The 18,640-nt window shown below is 42.2% G+C and overlaps 1 protein-coding gene across 2 annotated transcripts in view; it reads left to right on the plus strand.

Annotated features, from left to right (window-relative positions):
• Nucleotides 1-18,640, plus strand: part of LOC115045897 (rap1 GTPase-activating protein 1-like) — a 36,755-nt gene that overhangs the window by 1,034 nt on the left and 17,081 nt on the right. For both annotated transcript variants that reach the window (XM_029505861.1, XM_029505862.1), the window contains exons 2-3: nucleotides 7,319-7,354; nucleotides 16,297-16,390. In XM_029505861.1, coding sequence (XP_029361721.1) covers nucleotides 7,319-7,354; nucleotides 16,297-16,390 — 130 coding nt within the window. The remainder of the gene's footprint in view (nucleotides 1-7,318; nucleotides 7,355-16,296; nucleotides 16,391-18,640) is intronic.

Consider the following 18,640-nt stretch of genomic DNA (forward strand, 5'->3'; position numbering starts at 1 on the left):
GTTATGCCCAAAAATTATGAGTAGGAAGTGCATGCAGAAGTGAGAGAATTTTCAGAATGATTCATTTTGTGGGTCCACAGTTTCCTGGGTAGTTTAAAAAAAAAACAACAACACATAAATAAACGTATATAACGTTTTGAGTAATTTAGCAATTTCCTGCCTCTAGCATTGACAGCCAACTTTGAGTGTCCAATTGTTGTTTCGTTTAATGGCGTGATAAGAAGAATAAAAACACTGAAATTTCAATATTAAAATGGCTGAAATAATAACTCACTTTATAAATATTCAAAATAAAATAAAGACAAATATGAAATTGCATTATTGCGTTGGATTTAACATCCATTGTCAGGAGTTATCAGCCCTGAAGTCAGACTTGCAAAGCCCCTGGTGGTCTTTATAGGCTTATAAATAATTAATTTCAATGAAATGCTGATGTGGCCACGGGAGTCTGTTAGTCAGTGCACAATAAGCCAGCTGAATATTCAAACCTCAACAAACAATCGTGATTCAACACGTGCAAAAAATATAGACTATAAATAGATTTTAAAAAGAAAGAATAAACATATCTACTTGGCTCTTAATGTAGCTTTTATTTAGATCACGAGTAATTCTGCAGGGCTGACATGTTCAGATTCACCATCCACTGTCTGTCTCGCTGTTGGGCAGTCGAAGAGTTCACTATTTCAGATCAACTTTCTATTGGAGGAAAACAATATGGCTTTCTGTCTCGTGTTTAGGAGTGGCCTTGACTGCCGTTGTACTTGATATTTCAATAGGTCAGCCCGATTGCTCACATCATCGGGTGATCTGTAATACAGTCTGCCCCCTGCATACCATTAGCATTCAGTGAAGGACACGCAGCCTGTTCTCTGCAGATTGGTCTTTCTGAGACACTGGGTGCTTTTGCCACTAACTATTAACGAGCCTCATAATTAATTTGAAGGGCTTTTTGTTTTGTATTGGTTAAGTTGAGCTTCTTTTTACTGTCAACAGGACACTTTTTATTGGCTCTGTAGGAAACAGTATCATCTATATGGCAGCAGAAATGTTCTTGAGATAAATGTGACTGTGGTGTTGCAACACGGAGCTTTCATATCCTTTTATTGGCAAATCTCCGAAGTATTCCTTCAACTCTTGAGAAAACGTCCCTGTTTTCCCTGTCACATGAGGGACACTAGTTATTAGATGTATTTTTGTTGGCCTACTGTGCAGCTCACAGCCTACATCTCCCCATAAACCATGAAATCGTGAGATAGACAGAGTGCCTCTTATTGAGCAGACCTTTAGGCGACGTGAACAATGATTCTGTATGTTGCTGTGTCCCATAGAAAGACTGGAAGGATGCCTGTCAGTGCGCTTTAAAAACAACCAAGTGGAAAGCCCCATGTCGATGAGGATATAGGAGGCAGTCTGTGGTCAGCTGATTTGAAAATGTAACTTTTCACATAATCAAGACTATTTGATGCGGTGGTGATGTTAAACAGATAAATGTGAGTGATAATAACATAGTTGTGTTAATACATAAAGTCATTGTAGGCCATATTTATCTCACTAAAATAACTCACACACAAAATATTTTCGGCTTCGGGAATGCAAATAGAAAACTTTCTGACTTGTTTAGCTTTTGTCTATTTGAGTTCTTCATGGTGTAAAGTCCAAGCCCTATTGTGTTTAATGCTGTACAACAGACAACAGGAACACAACACAGAAAGGGTCTTTTTGCTTGACAAAAGCAAATGTTTGCATGACAAAAGATGATTGGACTGAAAGGCAGGGCTACTTGAGAACAGGAGGCCATTCAAGTACCTCTCCAAGGGCAGTGGCAAAACAAACAGGAAATGTGGGGCAACCAGAGGGCTCTTCATTGCCAACGCAGTCAGTTCACCTTGCATATTTACTCAGACATTCACATTCATATTCACAATAGCAGGCCAGAAACGAGGAAGAATAGAGAGGGAAGGTATTGGGTGAGCCGCCGTTAATAGTCTAAAGCTCTCAAGGCCAGTTGTTAACTTAACTTCGCCCTGATTAAGGAATGAAAACATGAGGGATAATTAATCAGTCCCTCTGTGCTCCATATGTCCAGCTTGGCCTCCTCCAAACAGCGGTGTTATTGCATTTGTTTTGGACAGTTACAACTTCACAAAACACAATTAAGATGGTAAATACAGTACTGGAGGCTTTATGGAGGACACCCAGAATCTTTAGGTTGGAAAGTTTTTTTTTTTTTTTCACACATGGAGATAAATACCAACAGTATCATATGTTCTTCATCTGTAACTGCAGATTTTTTCCTCCATTCTTTCTCAAGAAACAATTTGCCAGAAAGATCTCCATCTTCATGTGCCTCAGATTTTATCACACAAGAAGGTCACAGTGAGTCACTAACCTGACTCTGTTGGGTTTAGTGACTCCTGCGAGGAGAGAAAAAACAAAAACCGCAATATTTTTTTGTGAGGTAGCTGGATAGTTTGCTTCAAAACAGTAGGTCAAATTTGATATAATGGTACAGTAAAGATGAGCTAATTATGAAACAGAGATTCTCAAGTGAAAGTAAAAGAGAGAAACCCAGGAAATACCTAAACTTACAGGAAAGTACTTAAAACCCCCACTAATGTCGAAATAACAGCCCTCTTGGGGTTCAGACTTGAGAATAAGATAACATTTTAACTGTATCAAACTGGCTCAGTGAAAACACAAAATAAACGAAAACTGATCATGACACTGACAACAACGACATGGCTGATGGAACAGATAGTGCTGTGCCAACCTCAAGGCATCATAGCTGTGTGTGTGTGTGTGTGTGTGTGTGTGTGTGTGTGTGGACTTGTCTTACAGCTTCGAGGGGACTAAAACTGGACCCCATAATTGAGGATTAACGCTCAATTCTAGCTTTTGATTTGATTCAAAGGGCAAGATAAAAGATTCGGTTAATGAAATGCCCTCATGAGTGCCGTAGAATCAGGATGTGTGTGTGTGACTTTGTTTTTGCACGAGTGTGTTTTCTACAGTACTGTAGCTAAATGAGTACATTCAGCCACTTCATGCTAATTCCTCCGTCAATGGGCTCTTTCAGGCCACGCTGCATTGAGACACAATATACAGTGTGTTTAATTTTTATTTAGTGTTGTTTACTTCTGTGAGTGTTATTTATAAAGACATGGTTCAGAATGACTGTAATTTTCATCACGCAGGACACGCTGATGAACTAATGGTGAAGAATACTTGTTTATGGGGGTTTTAATGAAAGAGAGACTTCATACAGGATAAACCTAATGGCTAAATTGAATGCATTCATCCAGGGATTCCCCTTTTTGATGACCAAATGTCAGTTGTCTTTGTCTCAGCATGCGCTGCCAGCCTATATGATGGCTTATCATGAAACTTTGCAGAGGCACCCACTCTCCCCAGAGGATTAGCTGCCAGCTGCATTTTTGTGGTTAGTGAAGTGTTAGGAATCATTTGTGAACTCTTTGTGACTACGTAAAAAACCTTGTCATCCCTCTTAGAAGCAGTTGAAAGTTTTTTAACCTAAAAGGGTTTTAACGCTCTGATTATCCTCAGTTGCTGATCTTCCCCAGTTAACTTGCACATACAACTTTTTAATCAGAAGCGTGTTGTTTACTTGTTGGGCCACATGTAGGCTGCATGACGTTTTCCTCTCCGTTTTGTTTGGAGAGTGTTGAACCTAAACTGGACACCAACAAAGGACTTAAGTCAGCCCGCTCTTCAGTCATGCTGGGTGAAGTGGGTGTAACGCTGACTGTAACTCTAGCAGAAGTTATTGTAGCCGCAGGGAAGAGGAATAATTTCTGAGCAAGCTGTTTTCTGCTCGCAGTAACGAGCTTATACTTTTGAAAATTGCTTCTTTTTTCCAATGAAAGGATAGTTTCTCATGTGTTTACATCCTCAAGTGTCTTTCTACTGGAGGAGAAGTCGTACAGAATGCAAATATACACACAGCAAACAAATAAACTTAGAGTCAGATTAATTTGAAATAGCTAATTGTCGAGTGGCAGGTCCACTGGCACGACGATGGCCCAGGGTTACTGAGACCCGCCTTGAGCCTCCTTATCCCTCGCTGACGATTGTGTCCATGGCAACCGGCTCGTACTTGATACCTTGCTGTGACCGTAGAGGAAGCAGGAACAACAATTTGTTGTCAGTGCACGGCTCCCACCTGGGCTGTAGTTCCTCTCCGTGCACGGTTTGGCTTCTCTGTTATACAATAAAAACCACACACACTGTTTTCACTGTGCACACGTGAGTCGTAGCCCACAAATCCATTAACGCAGGCTAATTTATTACAGCTTACTTTTATCCACCCCACACGTTGTTCTCCCAGTAAGGGACTCAGTATTCTTCTGGTAAGGCTGAGACGTTTGACTTGCTGTTGTCAACGCTTCTGCTCAGTCCAGGTTTGCCTCACACTCGTTTTATATACGTCTCCCGGGGATGAGGACGGTTTTTCCTTTTGATGGGAAAAGTGCCATTTCAGTTATTGCTGAGTGCTCGACAGTTGCTATGCTGATCCAAGTTGACGCTTAACAAACTGTTGAGAAAAACCGTGGACTGTACAGTGACTGAGAAATAAGTTTCCGTCCAACTTCTCTTGTCCGCTATCTGAAAACATCAGTCATCACACAGTTTACATAACCACCCTGTTTCTCGTAGCGCAATGTCAGCCAAGTCCAATATTTATATGAATGTGAAGACACGTGTTTTAGAAGCTTAGCAAAAGACAACATAATGTCCATTTCGTTATCTTGACAAATTGGTTGCATATCTGTCCCAGCATGTTGATCCGAGGTCTCAGTTCTGGGCTATCATATTCTGTTCCGAGCTTTTATTCGGTATTGCAACACACCCTAGTTGATTTCATTTAATGGGAATCCCACGCAATGTGAGTATGGGTGAGCGGCACAGGATGAGGTTTAGAAAATGTTGCACTTAGAGATTCAGTATGAAAACAGCTTTCGTCTCTTCACGCTCAGCTTTTAAAGAGCAGAGCCCTGAGGTATTTCGGCTCTTTCTTAATGACCATTCCACTTAGCTGCACACACACGTCTGTCAGGCTCAGTGAAATGAACACTGGCGTTGAGACAGAAGCACCCTGCCAGATCTGTCTAACTGTCAATCAAATGTCACACTGTGACTGGAGGTTAATAATGATGAGTGATCCTGGGCTTTGGGGTGACTCAGGCCACATTATACTGTACATACCACATGTGTGTGTTGGTTTGTGACTCAATGCCAGTGAGCTAACAAAGACCCCAAAGCCAGTTTCCTCTCAATAACACAGTTTTCTCAGAAGGAGGAAGTTTCAGTCTTTCATTAATCTTATGAGAGCTTTTCGAAAGAAGAAGTACATCTGTGTTTCTATTGGGTCCTATTTTTTGGCATTTTCTGACAATGACACACTCAACTCAAACAGAAGGTCTTTATTTAGTCTGACTTGTGATATTTCTGATCAATGCCTGGAGTTAATATCTGCAGGACCATAATTTTGGCCTAGAAATGATTCATGGATCATCATGATTATTATCTACATTCATGATCCTCAGAGGTCATCACAGGACTTTTCCTTTAGGCAGGTCAGCAGTTTGAGATTAATGCTGACAAACAAATTTTAGCGTACTCACACACTGAAAAATTTTGTGATTGATTGCTTGTCAATTTCAGAACCTCATCAGCCGTCGTTTGTCTTTATAATATGAGAAGTTACAATAATTAGAATTTTTAGCAATTTCTTCTGGGCAGACTGTTGGCGACAAAGAGATGCTGTCAGAAAGTACCAGGACAGACTAGGGCTAGCTTAGCAGGCTAACTTATGTAATATAATTCTGATTGTACAACACAGCTTTTGAAGAAATAGCTGTTAAGTCAACAACATTGTTGTTGTGTGCATGTGATCACCATGGTGCATGGCCTGTTGACCCTTAATGTTGTTTTTGGTTATTACCCAGATTTCCAGCGCAACAAGAGTGACACCACCTTCCAGATTTGGTTGTTGCTGCTTCGGGTCTTGCTACATCACAAAAACTAATCATGCTTTGGGAAAGCTGTGCGCCCTGAGAAAATCGGGGGCGGAGGTTAAGAGGCCCAGTGTGACTTCAGGGACAGATACAGTAAAATTAACCCAATAGCATTGAGATTATTTATGTTGCTGCATATCTCCTTTCTGCTGTTGGGTGACGTGTCAACCTGAACATTTCTGAGAGGCCAACAAACAGCACAAGAGGCAGCTGCACAAGCACAGGGACACGCACTAAACATTCCCTTCCTCCTGTGTCACCACCAGCAGCCATCACCAGAGACAGGCCAGATATCATCGTCAAATAACCCCTGACATTAACTTTCTGAGGTGAAATCTCTGCATCTCCAGAGAGGTTGCAGAATGCGATCATGATCGCGATGTTTCCTGATTAGCAGGGTGAAAGAATTTGGTCAGTCTCCCTTGTGAGTTAAGTCATTAACATCCTGTCAGGGCAAAAAACATTATGATGAATCGTTTTTAGGGTGATGCTTGGTCTGGTTGTTTGCCACGACTTTCATCTGCCAAACACAAGGCTGATATTTCCTCTGCACACGCAGTGCCATCTACCTGCAGAAATGGGATTTTACATTCTCATCTTTGGAGCTCTTACTGCTGCATCATCAGACTATTGTTTCCTGTGAACACTGCTCAAATCTGTTTATCCACAGTGACTTAAGGACAGATGGCAGTTTATTCCAACGTAATGAGCCTCATAGTGCAGATTCGAACCAGGATAAGATTTATTTTGTCTGAGGAAACGCAAGGCTAGTAATCATCCTTGAAAATGCTACTTCAACAGATGGCAGGAGTTATTTCAGGGTAACCCAGCCCACTGCTAAGCAAATTCTCTCAGCTCAGTGAACTTCTTATGAGTAGAGAGGATGGTCCAATATCCCTCTGAACTTTCTCCATTTAATTTTCTCTCAGTTCATTTGCACGCATATGGAGAAGAGGATATAACTGAGATATATCTGAGTGTGGGATTCAGTCATATGCCACCTGATGCTGATGTGTTAGAATTTGCAGCAACTTTTTTTTTTTTTGCTTTGACCTGCTGCATTTTGGTGTTGTTTGTCTGTTTTAATTTTTTGTCAGCATTTAACATTAACTGACTTTTCATGTTGTATTACTTGTCATCCTTTTTTTTTTTTTGATGGTCAGAATTTTTTTTGTCGGTTTTAGCTGTTTTTGACAAATTAACTCCAAACAAAGACAACCAGAAGGTAATGACATTGAGATTTTAGTTATGGGTCATTAAAACTGTTGTTCATCCTTTTTCAGAGTGGACAAGACATTCTCCAAGGCCAGAAGCATATGGTGAGTTATTCTGTTTCTTTTCCTTTGTGTCATTGAACAAACTCAATTATGGCGGAGCAGCAGTTAGTGATTAAATTGTCCTCTGAATTGTAAATTTTTTTTTTCCCATTTTATTTCCATTTTATTGGATTACAAATCTCTCTGGAGTACCGTTCAATGCCGCTCCCTCAGACTTGCCTGGTAGGTTTTAAATATGTGAATCAGTCCACCCAATGGAGTGTAAGTAAGATGAATGTGCCAGTAAAAGGAAGAGCAGATGGACAGCAGGTGGGGAATCACAAAGATGGTATGTCCTGCCATCACTGCAGTGCTGGCAAGGTAGGAGTACTGCTGCATGTGGCACGTGCACACAGGCAGGGAGCCAAGCATGCACACCGCCTGCCACTGCAGATAACCCACTACGTGCCTGAAAGGTGTGGTGGCATGAAAGTCTGACCCTGAACCCCCTCAGTCTGACTGCAGCAGGTTAAACGTTGTCTCGCTGCAGTATCATCGCTCCTTCCCTCTGGAATACCGATACAGCACGATCTCTTCCCCCAGCTGGGCCTGCGTTTTTCACCAGCGACTAGGCTCGGCTGCAGAGACTGCAGATTGACTGTCGGGCTACCACTGCAACAAACCGCAACTCACAGTAAAGGAGAAGACAAGAGGCACTGGTGAAGGGTGAAGATGGAGGGAATGATCTAAAAGAGGACATAAAACAGCACGAGAAATAAAAGAGCTGAGTGTGAAGAGGAGGGTGGAGGATGAAGGAAGGGAGTGGATGAGGTGATGTGGCAGGAAGAGAAAGAAGAGAGCAGTAAAGTGTGATGTCTGCAAAACAACATGTATTTAAGCCAACAGCAGAGACACACTCTGTCCTCTCAGCGAAGCTCAGACCGAGAGGATTTCCACATCTTGGTGAATTTGGAGGATTTCCCCCCACTGTGTTAATAGAACTTCAATCATGACACATAGTCATCCGTGCTCGTGCTCAGCAGGAGTGATCGGTTTCTAAAAAACAGTCTGTGGTGCCTGGACGAAAGCAACAGTGGAAGTAGCATCAGATATTAGACATTCTCCGAATGTAGCTTAAGGACAAAAGTAAGATTTAAAAAAAAAAAAAGGGGGGGGGGACAAACAAACAAAAACAACAACTTAGAAAGCCAAAGTCAAAATCTTCCTTCAGGTATGATGTCAGCTTGTGTCTAAAATCTCCCAGCAGCAGCCTTTTAACAGCACGACCCAGCAGAATGCCGTGCTCTCCTTTCCGAATTGGGAGGCCAAGGAAATTCTGGTGAGTTTGCTCTGGACCTGCCTTGAGGTAGTTTCAGTGATAATTGCATGACCCTGCAATCAAAAGGAACAGGAATGCACTTTCTCTCCAAAACTGCCCGATAACCAGGAAATAATCAATGAAGCCAAACTTTATATTCCAGCAGCATACTGAGGATTATCTGTATCATTTCTCTACTCCACTTTTGCATTGATGCTTTGTTTAGATCTATGAACTTCTCATGGCAATGTAAATATACTCTGTATGCGATGACTCCTCCTGTGCTTCAGGTGTTTAATGCTTCAGTTTTGATTAAATGTTAAATGATCGTCATCCATCCGGTCAATGTGGCTCATAGACAATAAACAGACGATCCTCCAGCCCCAGTCTCGGCTCTCCGCGGGGGAGGTTTGTAATTGGTTGTAATCCTGTCTTGCTAAGCTCCCCTGATGGGTAGAAATGGAAGAGGAGGGTTAGTGAGGATAATGGCTATGCTGAGATGTTGTATAAGAGCCTCACTCTCTCCCTTCCCTGCACACGTGGGAACGTATATCCAGACACAAAGTGCACTCTGCCTCTGTGTCCCCCGAGCATGATGGATTACAGTGGCAGACTGTTTTATAACTTCCGGTCCCTTCTTTAAAACAACTTGGCCGCTGATCCTGCAGTGTTAGCCATACTTCATTTCCCCTGAGCATCACATAGTCTCCATTTTATTTAATTTTTTTTTTTTTTTTTTAATTTCAGACGGGAAGAATTAAGACTAGACATTTCATCAACTTGACGTTATTCTGTTTTTTAAATGTAGTAAAAACAATAAAGGAGACTTTTTTCCTCTATTACCACAATCAGTTTGTTTCTTAAAAAAATGTAAATTCTACAAAAAGGTGGCTGCGTAGGTGCTGGTTTGTCATAACCTCTGCCCTCTAGTGGCGCATGCTGAGAAGGTGTTTGTTTATTATTCATGAAATATTATCGAAACAACGAGGAAGAGGAGTAAACTGGTAAATTCAGAGACTTTTCCTCCTGGCAGTTTTAAAAGTGCTTTTGTTTTTCCATGTTTTCCTTTTTTGAGAGTGATCAAAGATCTTTTTATTTGCTCGCTCGGTGTTGACAGTCCAAAAACAGGTCATTCTAATTTTAATACTACCAAATCAAAAATATTTACCCCCAACCATGTGAAGTAACTCTTCATTCTATTTTTAAGAAGCTGTCTAAATTCCAGGCCTATTTCATGCGTCGTGTCCTGCGTCTGCCTGTAAACAATTAGGAGGTGTCAATGTAAACACTCCTGTGTTTGTGTTCACTGGTTTCTCATGGTGTGTCACTCTGCATCATCCTCTGTCCAGCTCCTCTGCACATGCGCTCGCAGCTTCAATGCGAAGCCGGCCTGGGCGTCAGCTTGTTTGTGCATGCTCATCTGTGCACGTCAGGCTGAGTTGTCTGGAGGAGCAGACATAGTGGGATAGAAAACTGTCAGGCCTGATCAGGATGGACTCTCTCTCTGCGAGTCTCCTGCTGTCTGAATAAATATAGCGTAGAAGTGACAAGCTCGCCCCTGGTTCTTCCCATCTCAGTAATCCAGATCCTAAAATGTCATCCACCGTCCAGCACCGACATAAGATGTCTCAGATGTCTCAGATGTCTCAGAGTGCTCAGATGAGTGCAGTGGACATTCTCCTGTTACGCTGTCTGATTGATTCTTTAGCTTCTCTGTCCAGTCGCTGATCTTTAAAAGGTCACCCCTTTGCCGTTTGTTGCAGCTGTTCGATCTTCTGCTTTGAAAGACCAGGCTTCAGCTACTCAAGAGGCAGCTGAGGTCTTTATTCCCTGAATATGTGAATGGGTATATCCCTCGGTGGACATTTGTACAGCTGTAGTGGAGCCTGCTCATTGACACTTGCTTGTCAGGGTGAAGTGGGAAGCAGGTGTGAAGGTGAATTCAGGACTTCATATGTCCTGCTTCACTCGGGTGTTTTCTTGAGCCGTTCTGCTGGATGTTCTCATCTTGACTGATTGGAGGGATGTGCACTTCAGTAAGCTGCTCACCGGTGGCTCTAATATCAAACAGAATGATCCCATGGTAATCTTCTGTTGTTGAAATGGCACATACGCATTACTATGATTTCCCAAGGTAGGGGAGGTGGGGGAGGCGGGGGGGGGGGGGGGGGTGTTGTGACAGTGATGTTGTGAACGATAAGCTTGAAATCAGGACGTACTGGTAGAATGAACATGCTTTATTCAGAAACACCTGCTCTACCTGGCCTATTAATGCAGACTCAATATGACCAGCTGTCAGGTGTGAGCTGCACCTCCTCATGATAGCTTATCATTCATACTTCTAAGCATGTAGCATTTGTTTGTATTGGTCAAAGCCTTTTTTTTTCTACTCTTGTCTTGTTTGCAGTCATACAGCATAATAACGCACTCCCCTCTCTCACCCTCAAGTGAAAACTGCCTTTGTGTTTTAATGTCCTGATGAAAAAAAAAAAAGGAAAAAGGATTTCCATATCAGCATGTTTGCATAAATAGACTTTTAGAGGTGCAGTTCCCTTGGGAACAAGATGCCTCTAAGACTTATCTGCTTTTTGAAATTTGTCCAGTATTTGCTTTCACTTGATTGTGGCAGCAGGAACTTTTATGGTTGTAAAACAAAAGGCCCTCTCGGGTTTTTTCCATTTTCCAAAGCAGGTTGGGGAAGTTGCTTTTAAATTACTTCCCTTAAGGCATCAACTCAAAAGACAATATAAAATGTTATGTTATATTTATGTGGCTGAAACGCCCCCACAAATATATATATATATTTTTTTTTAATATACATGAAACCAAATCTTTACATCTTTCACACAAAACCAGTAACACGAGTTACTCAGAGAAATGGTTTTAGGCTTGTAACACCTGAGGGCGTTGCTGTTACTAATATATTACATCAAGTTGCTGCAGCTGAAGGCGCTGAAGTCAGTTCTTACAAATCAAAGAAACATTGAACATCTTAAATGAATTCTGCTTTGGAACTGCTGACAACCTCTGTTTGGTAGGTAAGTAGATGGATGCCTTCTGACAAGCCTAAATAGCCATTTTAATTTTGCCAACATGGAATTTAACAGCTGGCAAAATAAAGCAGTAGCCTGGCTCTAAGGAGGGCAATGTTGTACTATCGAGTCGATCGTATTATTTTATGGTGTCGAGATATCCAGCATTGCCCAGACTTTTATTTGTGTACCAGCGGTTTTGCCTTTTTCTTTTATGGCAAACTGTCTTCATTAATTGTCGGAGGAATTGCCATAAAGTTCGGTTATAGTGAACTTTATTACCTCATGAATAGGGTATGTCTCCCACAGGATGATTTCATAATCTTTTCCATGCCTTTACAGCTCCTGCCACAACGTGGTCACAATTTCAATTTGTCAAGTACGTTAATTAATGACCACATTCCTGCAAAACGTTTACATCCCCATGTGAGTGTGAATGACCAAATTTATACATAAAAAAAGAGTTTACATGCTCATGTGTCATATCCACTGCAACCCACTACCCCCCATTACCCTGATCAAAAAAAGTCATAGAAAAAATTCTGCGTGATTATCAAACCCATCACAATCACAGTCACAGTGGGATTCAGGATTACTCCGGCGAAATCCCGGTGGTGATGGAAAGTTTCTGCAAAAGTTAGGAAGCAGTTGGCAGTCCTACTTTGCCTTGCAAACAAACTGTGGGCTTGATTAAATTTGTTTAAGAGTGACTGGAGGGCGGGTTTTTAACAAATCTAAAAACAGCAAGAGAATATCCAGACCAACTACATCCAACACTGTTTGCTCTAAAATGCCTCTAAAAGAAACTATTTTATTGTAAAAAAAAAAAAAAAGAGGATCTGAGAAACACACCATATAGGTTATAAATTGCGGAGGAAATTTTCTTTGGGCTGTTTAAAATGTTTGGGTTTTTTTTTTGTTTCGTTTCTCTATGGAACTGAAATAAATTCAGCTGGAATGATGATGTTGACTCATCAGAGGGCTCATAAATTTAATGCTATTTTGCAGACGACTCCTGCGGCTGTGCTTCCCTGCCCCCCATCGCCTTCCTCCCTTCTACGTGAGGTCTACCGCCGCTAAATTAAGGCTCCACCTGTGGTAGTGGTTATGCATAAATAACCATTCATTCATATTTCAGAACAGCAGCCATCTTGCCTTCCAGAGACCTCTGACGAGTTGTGGCTTTATAATGTGATAGTTATTGGTGACCTGAACCTTGAACGCGGCCTTTCTGTTCGCTGGCTCGTCACATGCTTAGCCTACCGCCCAAAATCATCATCATAATCAGATTATATTCTCTGGTGCTTGCTCTGATTATTTAGGATCAGAGGCAAATCTCTGTTTTATTTGTATTCATTGCTGACATTTCCTGAAAAATGAGCTCACACTTGCTCGCCTTAATCCTTTAAGAATTACGATCCAGCTAATTTGAACTATAATTAAAGTTTTTTGTCTGGACGGGTAAAGTATTATTATTGAGCCTATTGCTTTTTAAACAGCTGAGAGTGACAGAGGTTGGAGGATGGGAATAATTCAGAACAGAGGCAATTCTCGGAGGACGTGGAGCTGGGGGCTGGGAGGGGAGGGGGGCCGCAGGTCACTTCAGTGGGCTAATGGGACGGTCCGAGGGGCTGGTAGGACGGGATTCACTGCAGAAGACACTGGAACAGGAAGGACGTTAGCCATTTAAAAATCAACCATCCTCCCTTGTGATAAAAATAAAGCTCAAAATGTATTCTTCCTTTGCCTTTTGCTGTGCTCCTTCTTTGGGATGAAGGAGGGAGGCGTCCCCAGCCAGGTCACAGACTTCAGCTGCAATGAACCACGGTAAAATGCCACGCGGTGCTAATCAGATTGTAAGCGAAATCTGCCTGCTCTTATCCAATAATGTGCTTTATATGTAAGCGCTATTGACAAAGCTCTCACAGACATCATTTTTCAGCCCCTCACCTCCCGGTCTTCAGCTCTGCCAAACAAAGATGAACCCCACATAAGCCATCTGCAGTTTTAAACCATTCAGTGAAACCGTCGTCTCCCGACAATGAATCACTACTAAACTGGTCATTATCTAAGTTTTTTTTTTTTTCAAATGATATAATTCAGTTGTTTTTGTTTTTTGTTTTTTTTTTGGATGAGATTTGGCCAGTGAAAGGATTATTTAGTTGTGTTTATCACAACACACAGCTCTTGATGCGGCACACTGTGACAACTGTGCTGTAATCCCTTGTTATTGCTTCATGTCTGACACATGTAGCCCCCCCACCACACACACACACACACACACACACACACACACACAAGGAAAGATGATTTGATGCTTTCACTATATTAGAGCATTATTTAGCAGGGATAAAACAGGAAAAGGCACTGCCAGTGACACTACTTACTGCTGGGAAATGTCCATGGTAGCTTAGCAGAGGAAGCACACATGTTCACTGGGGACTGAGACAGACTCATTACAGTAATTGAAAAAATTTCCAGACAGACTTTCTCACCCTGCAACGTGAGCGTTCGTCTTTGGGAAACCTTAAAGAACATGAATGTGTATGTGGGTGGTGTTGTTTTTATTTTTATTTTTCCTGATGTGAGGATGATGTGGTTGCCACAACAACAGCCCCAGCTGGCTCGTGTGTCAGCGTGGGGATGTAAGGCCCCCCCCCCCCAACTTACCTTAAACATCCCTGCTTTGTCTTCCCTTTCAAAAACAACAGATTTCTCCTAAAGAGATGGTCGGGGAGGGACTTCTGCCTCGACGGGGATAAGCTTTGTTGTGGTGGTGACTGGTCAGTGTGTGGTTAAGAGTTTTGGACCAGCTCATGTGTCTGAGCGCAGAGGGAGGGTGGAGATGGAGGAAGTGACAATTAAAGAGTGCGTGTGTGTGTGTGTGTGTGTGTGTGTGTGTGTGTGTAGGAGAGAGAGAGAGAGAGAGAGACGGAGGGGGAGGAGGAGGAGAGGGAATAAAGGAGGAGAATCAGCGGCAGAGAGGATGCTCATTCAGAGTGCTCAACGATATGAAAAGCTGAGAATGAGGCCACCAGTGGAGGCAGAAAGTGCGCCGAGTGGACCTGCAGAGGGAGAAAAGGCGTGAACAGACAGCGAAAGGAGACAACTGTGAGCCAGAGAGGGAGGGAGGGAGACGCTTATCTGGTGGAGAAGTGCAGAGAAGTGCAGACGGTGAGTCGTCTGCCCAGGTGCCGGCCACCGTCCGGACTTCCCAGGGAGCACCCTGTGAGAGTAAGTTTGCGGCTCCGCTCTGCACAGGACGTCAGCTGTGACTTTCTCCACACGGCTGATTTATTGTGGTGCGTCGCGAAGCAGCCGGGATGTGTTATGTAATTTGTTGTGGTTGTTGGGATGAGCGCTGCAAACCGCTCTGGAGGAGGGCTCACATGGTAAATACTACACAAAGAGACTGGCCTCTGTCACCGTCACCACGATGTGTGTTTTGCCTGCTACTTATTCAGTATGGATGGATGTGTACGTGCCTCAATTTCTTATTTACTATGTACTTTGTATAAACCAGAAATAAGCGTGTGTCACCTGTCTGCTGTGTATCAGCTCCAATAAGGAGTTCGGCTGATGCTTTATCATATCCAGCTTACTTCTCCTCCATTTGATCCATTTGTTGTGTAATAGTAGCAACGATTCACTGAGTCATTCAGTAATTCAGGTTACACTGTTTACCGTAGAAGCGGTTCATTTGAGTTCAAGAGTTTTCATTGTGTCTCACTAACTAATTAAAAGTGCCTGTTGTACACACACATTTTTTTTATTCGGGTTTCATTGTGGCTTCTTTGACCTACACAAACTGCGTACCATTTTCATGTTGCATTATTGCAGCTCCATCGCCATTAAAGGTCCAATTTCGCGGCGATCGATCACTTTGCATGTTTGAAATTGACTGAGTTAATCAAACAAATTGAAAACCTGCTGTGCAAACCGGCCAGATGTCAGTGTCAATATGGCACCATATTCAGCAGCAGCATCGATCAGCGCTCTTGTGGGGAGAAAGCCATCCTGGTAGATATATTGAGTTTAGAGCAAAGGATGCCTGGCAATAGTGTGATGCAGTTTTGCATTTGTAATGCGTTACTCTCTTGGGTTGGAGGAGAGAAATGCTTAGTTTGAATAAATATGAAACTCGTAATGTGTCCCGAGATCCCCAAAGTGTTTGCAAATAGCAGCCAATGCTGATTGTGATTTGATATCTTTTTGGATTTAGCAATGCAATTTTAATCAATTTATTTTTACAGTTACAAGTTCTGATAGTATATATATATTTTTTAATATATTATATTTGTAATGTGATCAAATTCAAATATTTTATGGACAAAATCATTTTCTTTAGTTACACATGAAGCCCTAGCTGAAAGTGTAGAGGGAAATATTTTGGACTTGACATGAATGAGCCTGCAGTGAGTGAGGAAAAAATAAAACATGGAGTGGGTCATTTCCACAGATGGTTGTTAAAAGAATTAAAAAAGAAAGCGACAGTGAGCGGCCTTCACTCTCTGGGCCTCAGACCGTCAGATAAATAATGTACACGATGCCATTAAAAGGACACCAACAGTAATTCCTGAGACATTAGCTTTTAATGTCCTCAGACCAGGTGACCTTCTCTGACTGCATGTTCTTTTGCATCCGTCTGATTGTAGGAAACATGACGGGAGTGACTCCAGGATTTCTGCGACACTAGAGCCCCAGCTGATCCAGCCCGCTGTCCCACATACCACCTCTCAATTGCACAAGGTAGGAGGACAAAGGGGGAGCTGAGTTTACACTCTGACCCCTGACCTTATCAGATGGGCCTCTGCATGACCTTTGGGTCTTTGATCTTTGCGGTGTCTCTGCTCATCTTGTCTCCACACCTGCTTCTGTCTGGATGCACCCACTTGGTGCTCTGTCTGAATTTAGTCTCTCATGCCTGTTTTCGACCCACACTGTCTCCCCGCTGTGTTACTTGGATTTTTATTCTTGTTTGACTTGTTGTAATTAGAGTGCACAGAGCCATGTGACTAGAATAAATTTGTTTGCCTGATTCAATTAATAGATAGCCTTTCTGCTGACAGTTTCTCAGCCCTAACAAATTCGACTTCATGAAAGTAAACAAAGCATAGCATATCTGAGACAGTGTCACTTTTATACCCAAAGACAAACTTCCTTACTTCCTTCCATATTGGAAAATTTAATGATTCATCAGTCCAAAGGGGTTTTGGTTGTTATCCAGTTGTTCTAACTGCTCTTATAAACAATGAGCCAGTTTTACTTAAATGCCAAAAAAAAAGAAGCAATTCAGAGCGTTTCTGTATAGTCAAGCTAAAATAGTTTTTCCAAAGCTTGCAATACATTTTCTCTTTCATTGTTAATGATTCTCTACAAGAAGGTCCCCGCTCCAGATTCTCTCGACATCATTAAAAAACAAAACCTTAATGAATTTCCCAGCCCCTGTCAAATCCATCCTGCTGTTAGAATCGTCCAACTGTGGCATCTCTAATAATTATAAATCTGGCAGGGGCATTTTGAGAACTTTGAGACGGAATAAAGCCGAGTTCTGTCGCGCTTAAAAGAGGATACAGTCTCACTCATGCCAGATTGCTTTCATAAGGTCTCTCACACTTTGGATGTGGGCTTAAACGCCCTGCAATCTAACTTGATCAGAGTGGAGCAGAGGGAGTGGGAAGAGAAAGGGATTAAAGGAGAATTTGGAGAGTTTTTTATTATTTTTTTTTTTACCAGTCACCACTGATCCCTGCAGAACACACCATCTGTAGGTGCCCCAGGCTTACTAGTTACAACCAGTCAGACACGAGCAGAGGATTTGTGACACTTGTGTGCTTACAAACTTCCATGTTGTGGGAGCCAAATATTGCTCCATTGAATTCATTGCTTCCAATTCAGCCATTTGTCTGCAGACAGGGATGATTAACAGCAGCAGAGTCTGTTATATGTGTATTTGCTGTGAAACACATGAAACCTCTGATGATTCGTACACTTCAACCGGCGTTAGCAGCAATTGAGTATTTATAACGAACGTCAAATCTACCTGCTTACTTTTCTTATTCAACCCCTTCTACTTAAAATATAGTAAGGGGAACATATCTGATGAGGGCGCTGAGGGACGCAATGATAATGTGATGTATGTAGTGTGATAAGGGCTTAGCGGGGCAACACTCAAAGGAACATACCACTGTAATCAGAGCCCTGTGAAAACCAGCTGAACCTGCAAATAACCCCACCAGCTGTTATGGTCAGTGCCTCAATCAAACTGCACTTTTATCATATCAATAATGCTTCTGAGAGGCATAACACAAACACATTGTCTTCACAAGTTAGAGCACAACTCCTCAACTAAAGCTAAAAAAGATCAACACATGTTCAATATGTCAAGAGAAGACAAGTCTGAGGCGCTGCTAATCCGGTAGTTTTAATAACACACACACGCACACCTCTGACACAGTACTTTGTTGCGCTCAAAGTGTCTCCTCAACACAGTCGGGCCTGATTTGTTACGCAGGCACGCCTCTTATCCAAATCATAAACGCCAGAGGATGAATTACAATATGCTCTTACCCGAACTTGCACCAAACAGGGAAAAAGTAATATAGCCGTCCATAAATTCCCGGATTCAAGCAAAACCTGATCAAATTAGTTTCAAGTGCAAAGCAGAACTGAATGTGAAAGACCACATCCACCCCATGGACTTTATTCTCATAGATTCGGTCAAAACTTTAATGAGCTCCGTGAGGATGCACAGAGCTGCAGCTGACAAGTCTGAAGGAGGGAGGAGGTCTTTCTCATTTAATTTTCCTCTTGTCATGATAACGATCCCATTAGCTCTCATAATGAACGGTCTCAGCTTTAACACCTGCACCGTATGCCAGCCGGACTCCCTCTGGATTCGCACACCTCCTCCACACTAGTCTTCAAAAAATGTTTTTCTGCTGAAATTAGACATTCTGTTCTTCCTCAAAAGGTTACTGCTTGTCACCTTGGATCCAC

This window comes from Echeneis naucrates, chromosome 7 (genome assembly GCF_900963305.1).
Source record: "Echeneis naucrates chromosome 7, fEcheNa1.1, whole genome shotgun sequence".
Taxonomy (NCBI): Eukaryota; Metazoa; Chordata; class Actinopteri; order Carangiformes; family Echeneidae; genus Echeneis; species Echeneis naucrates.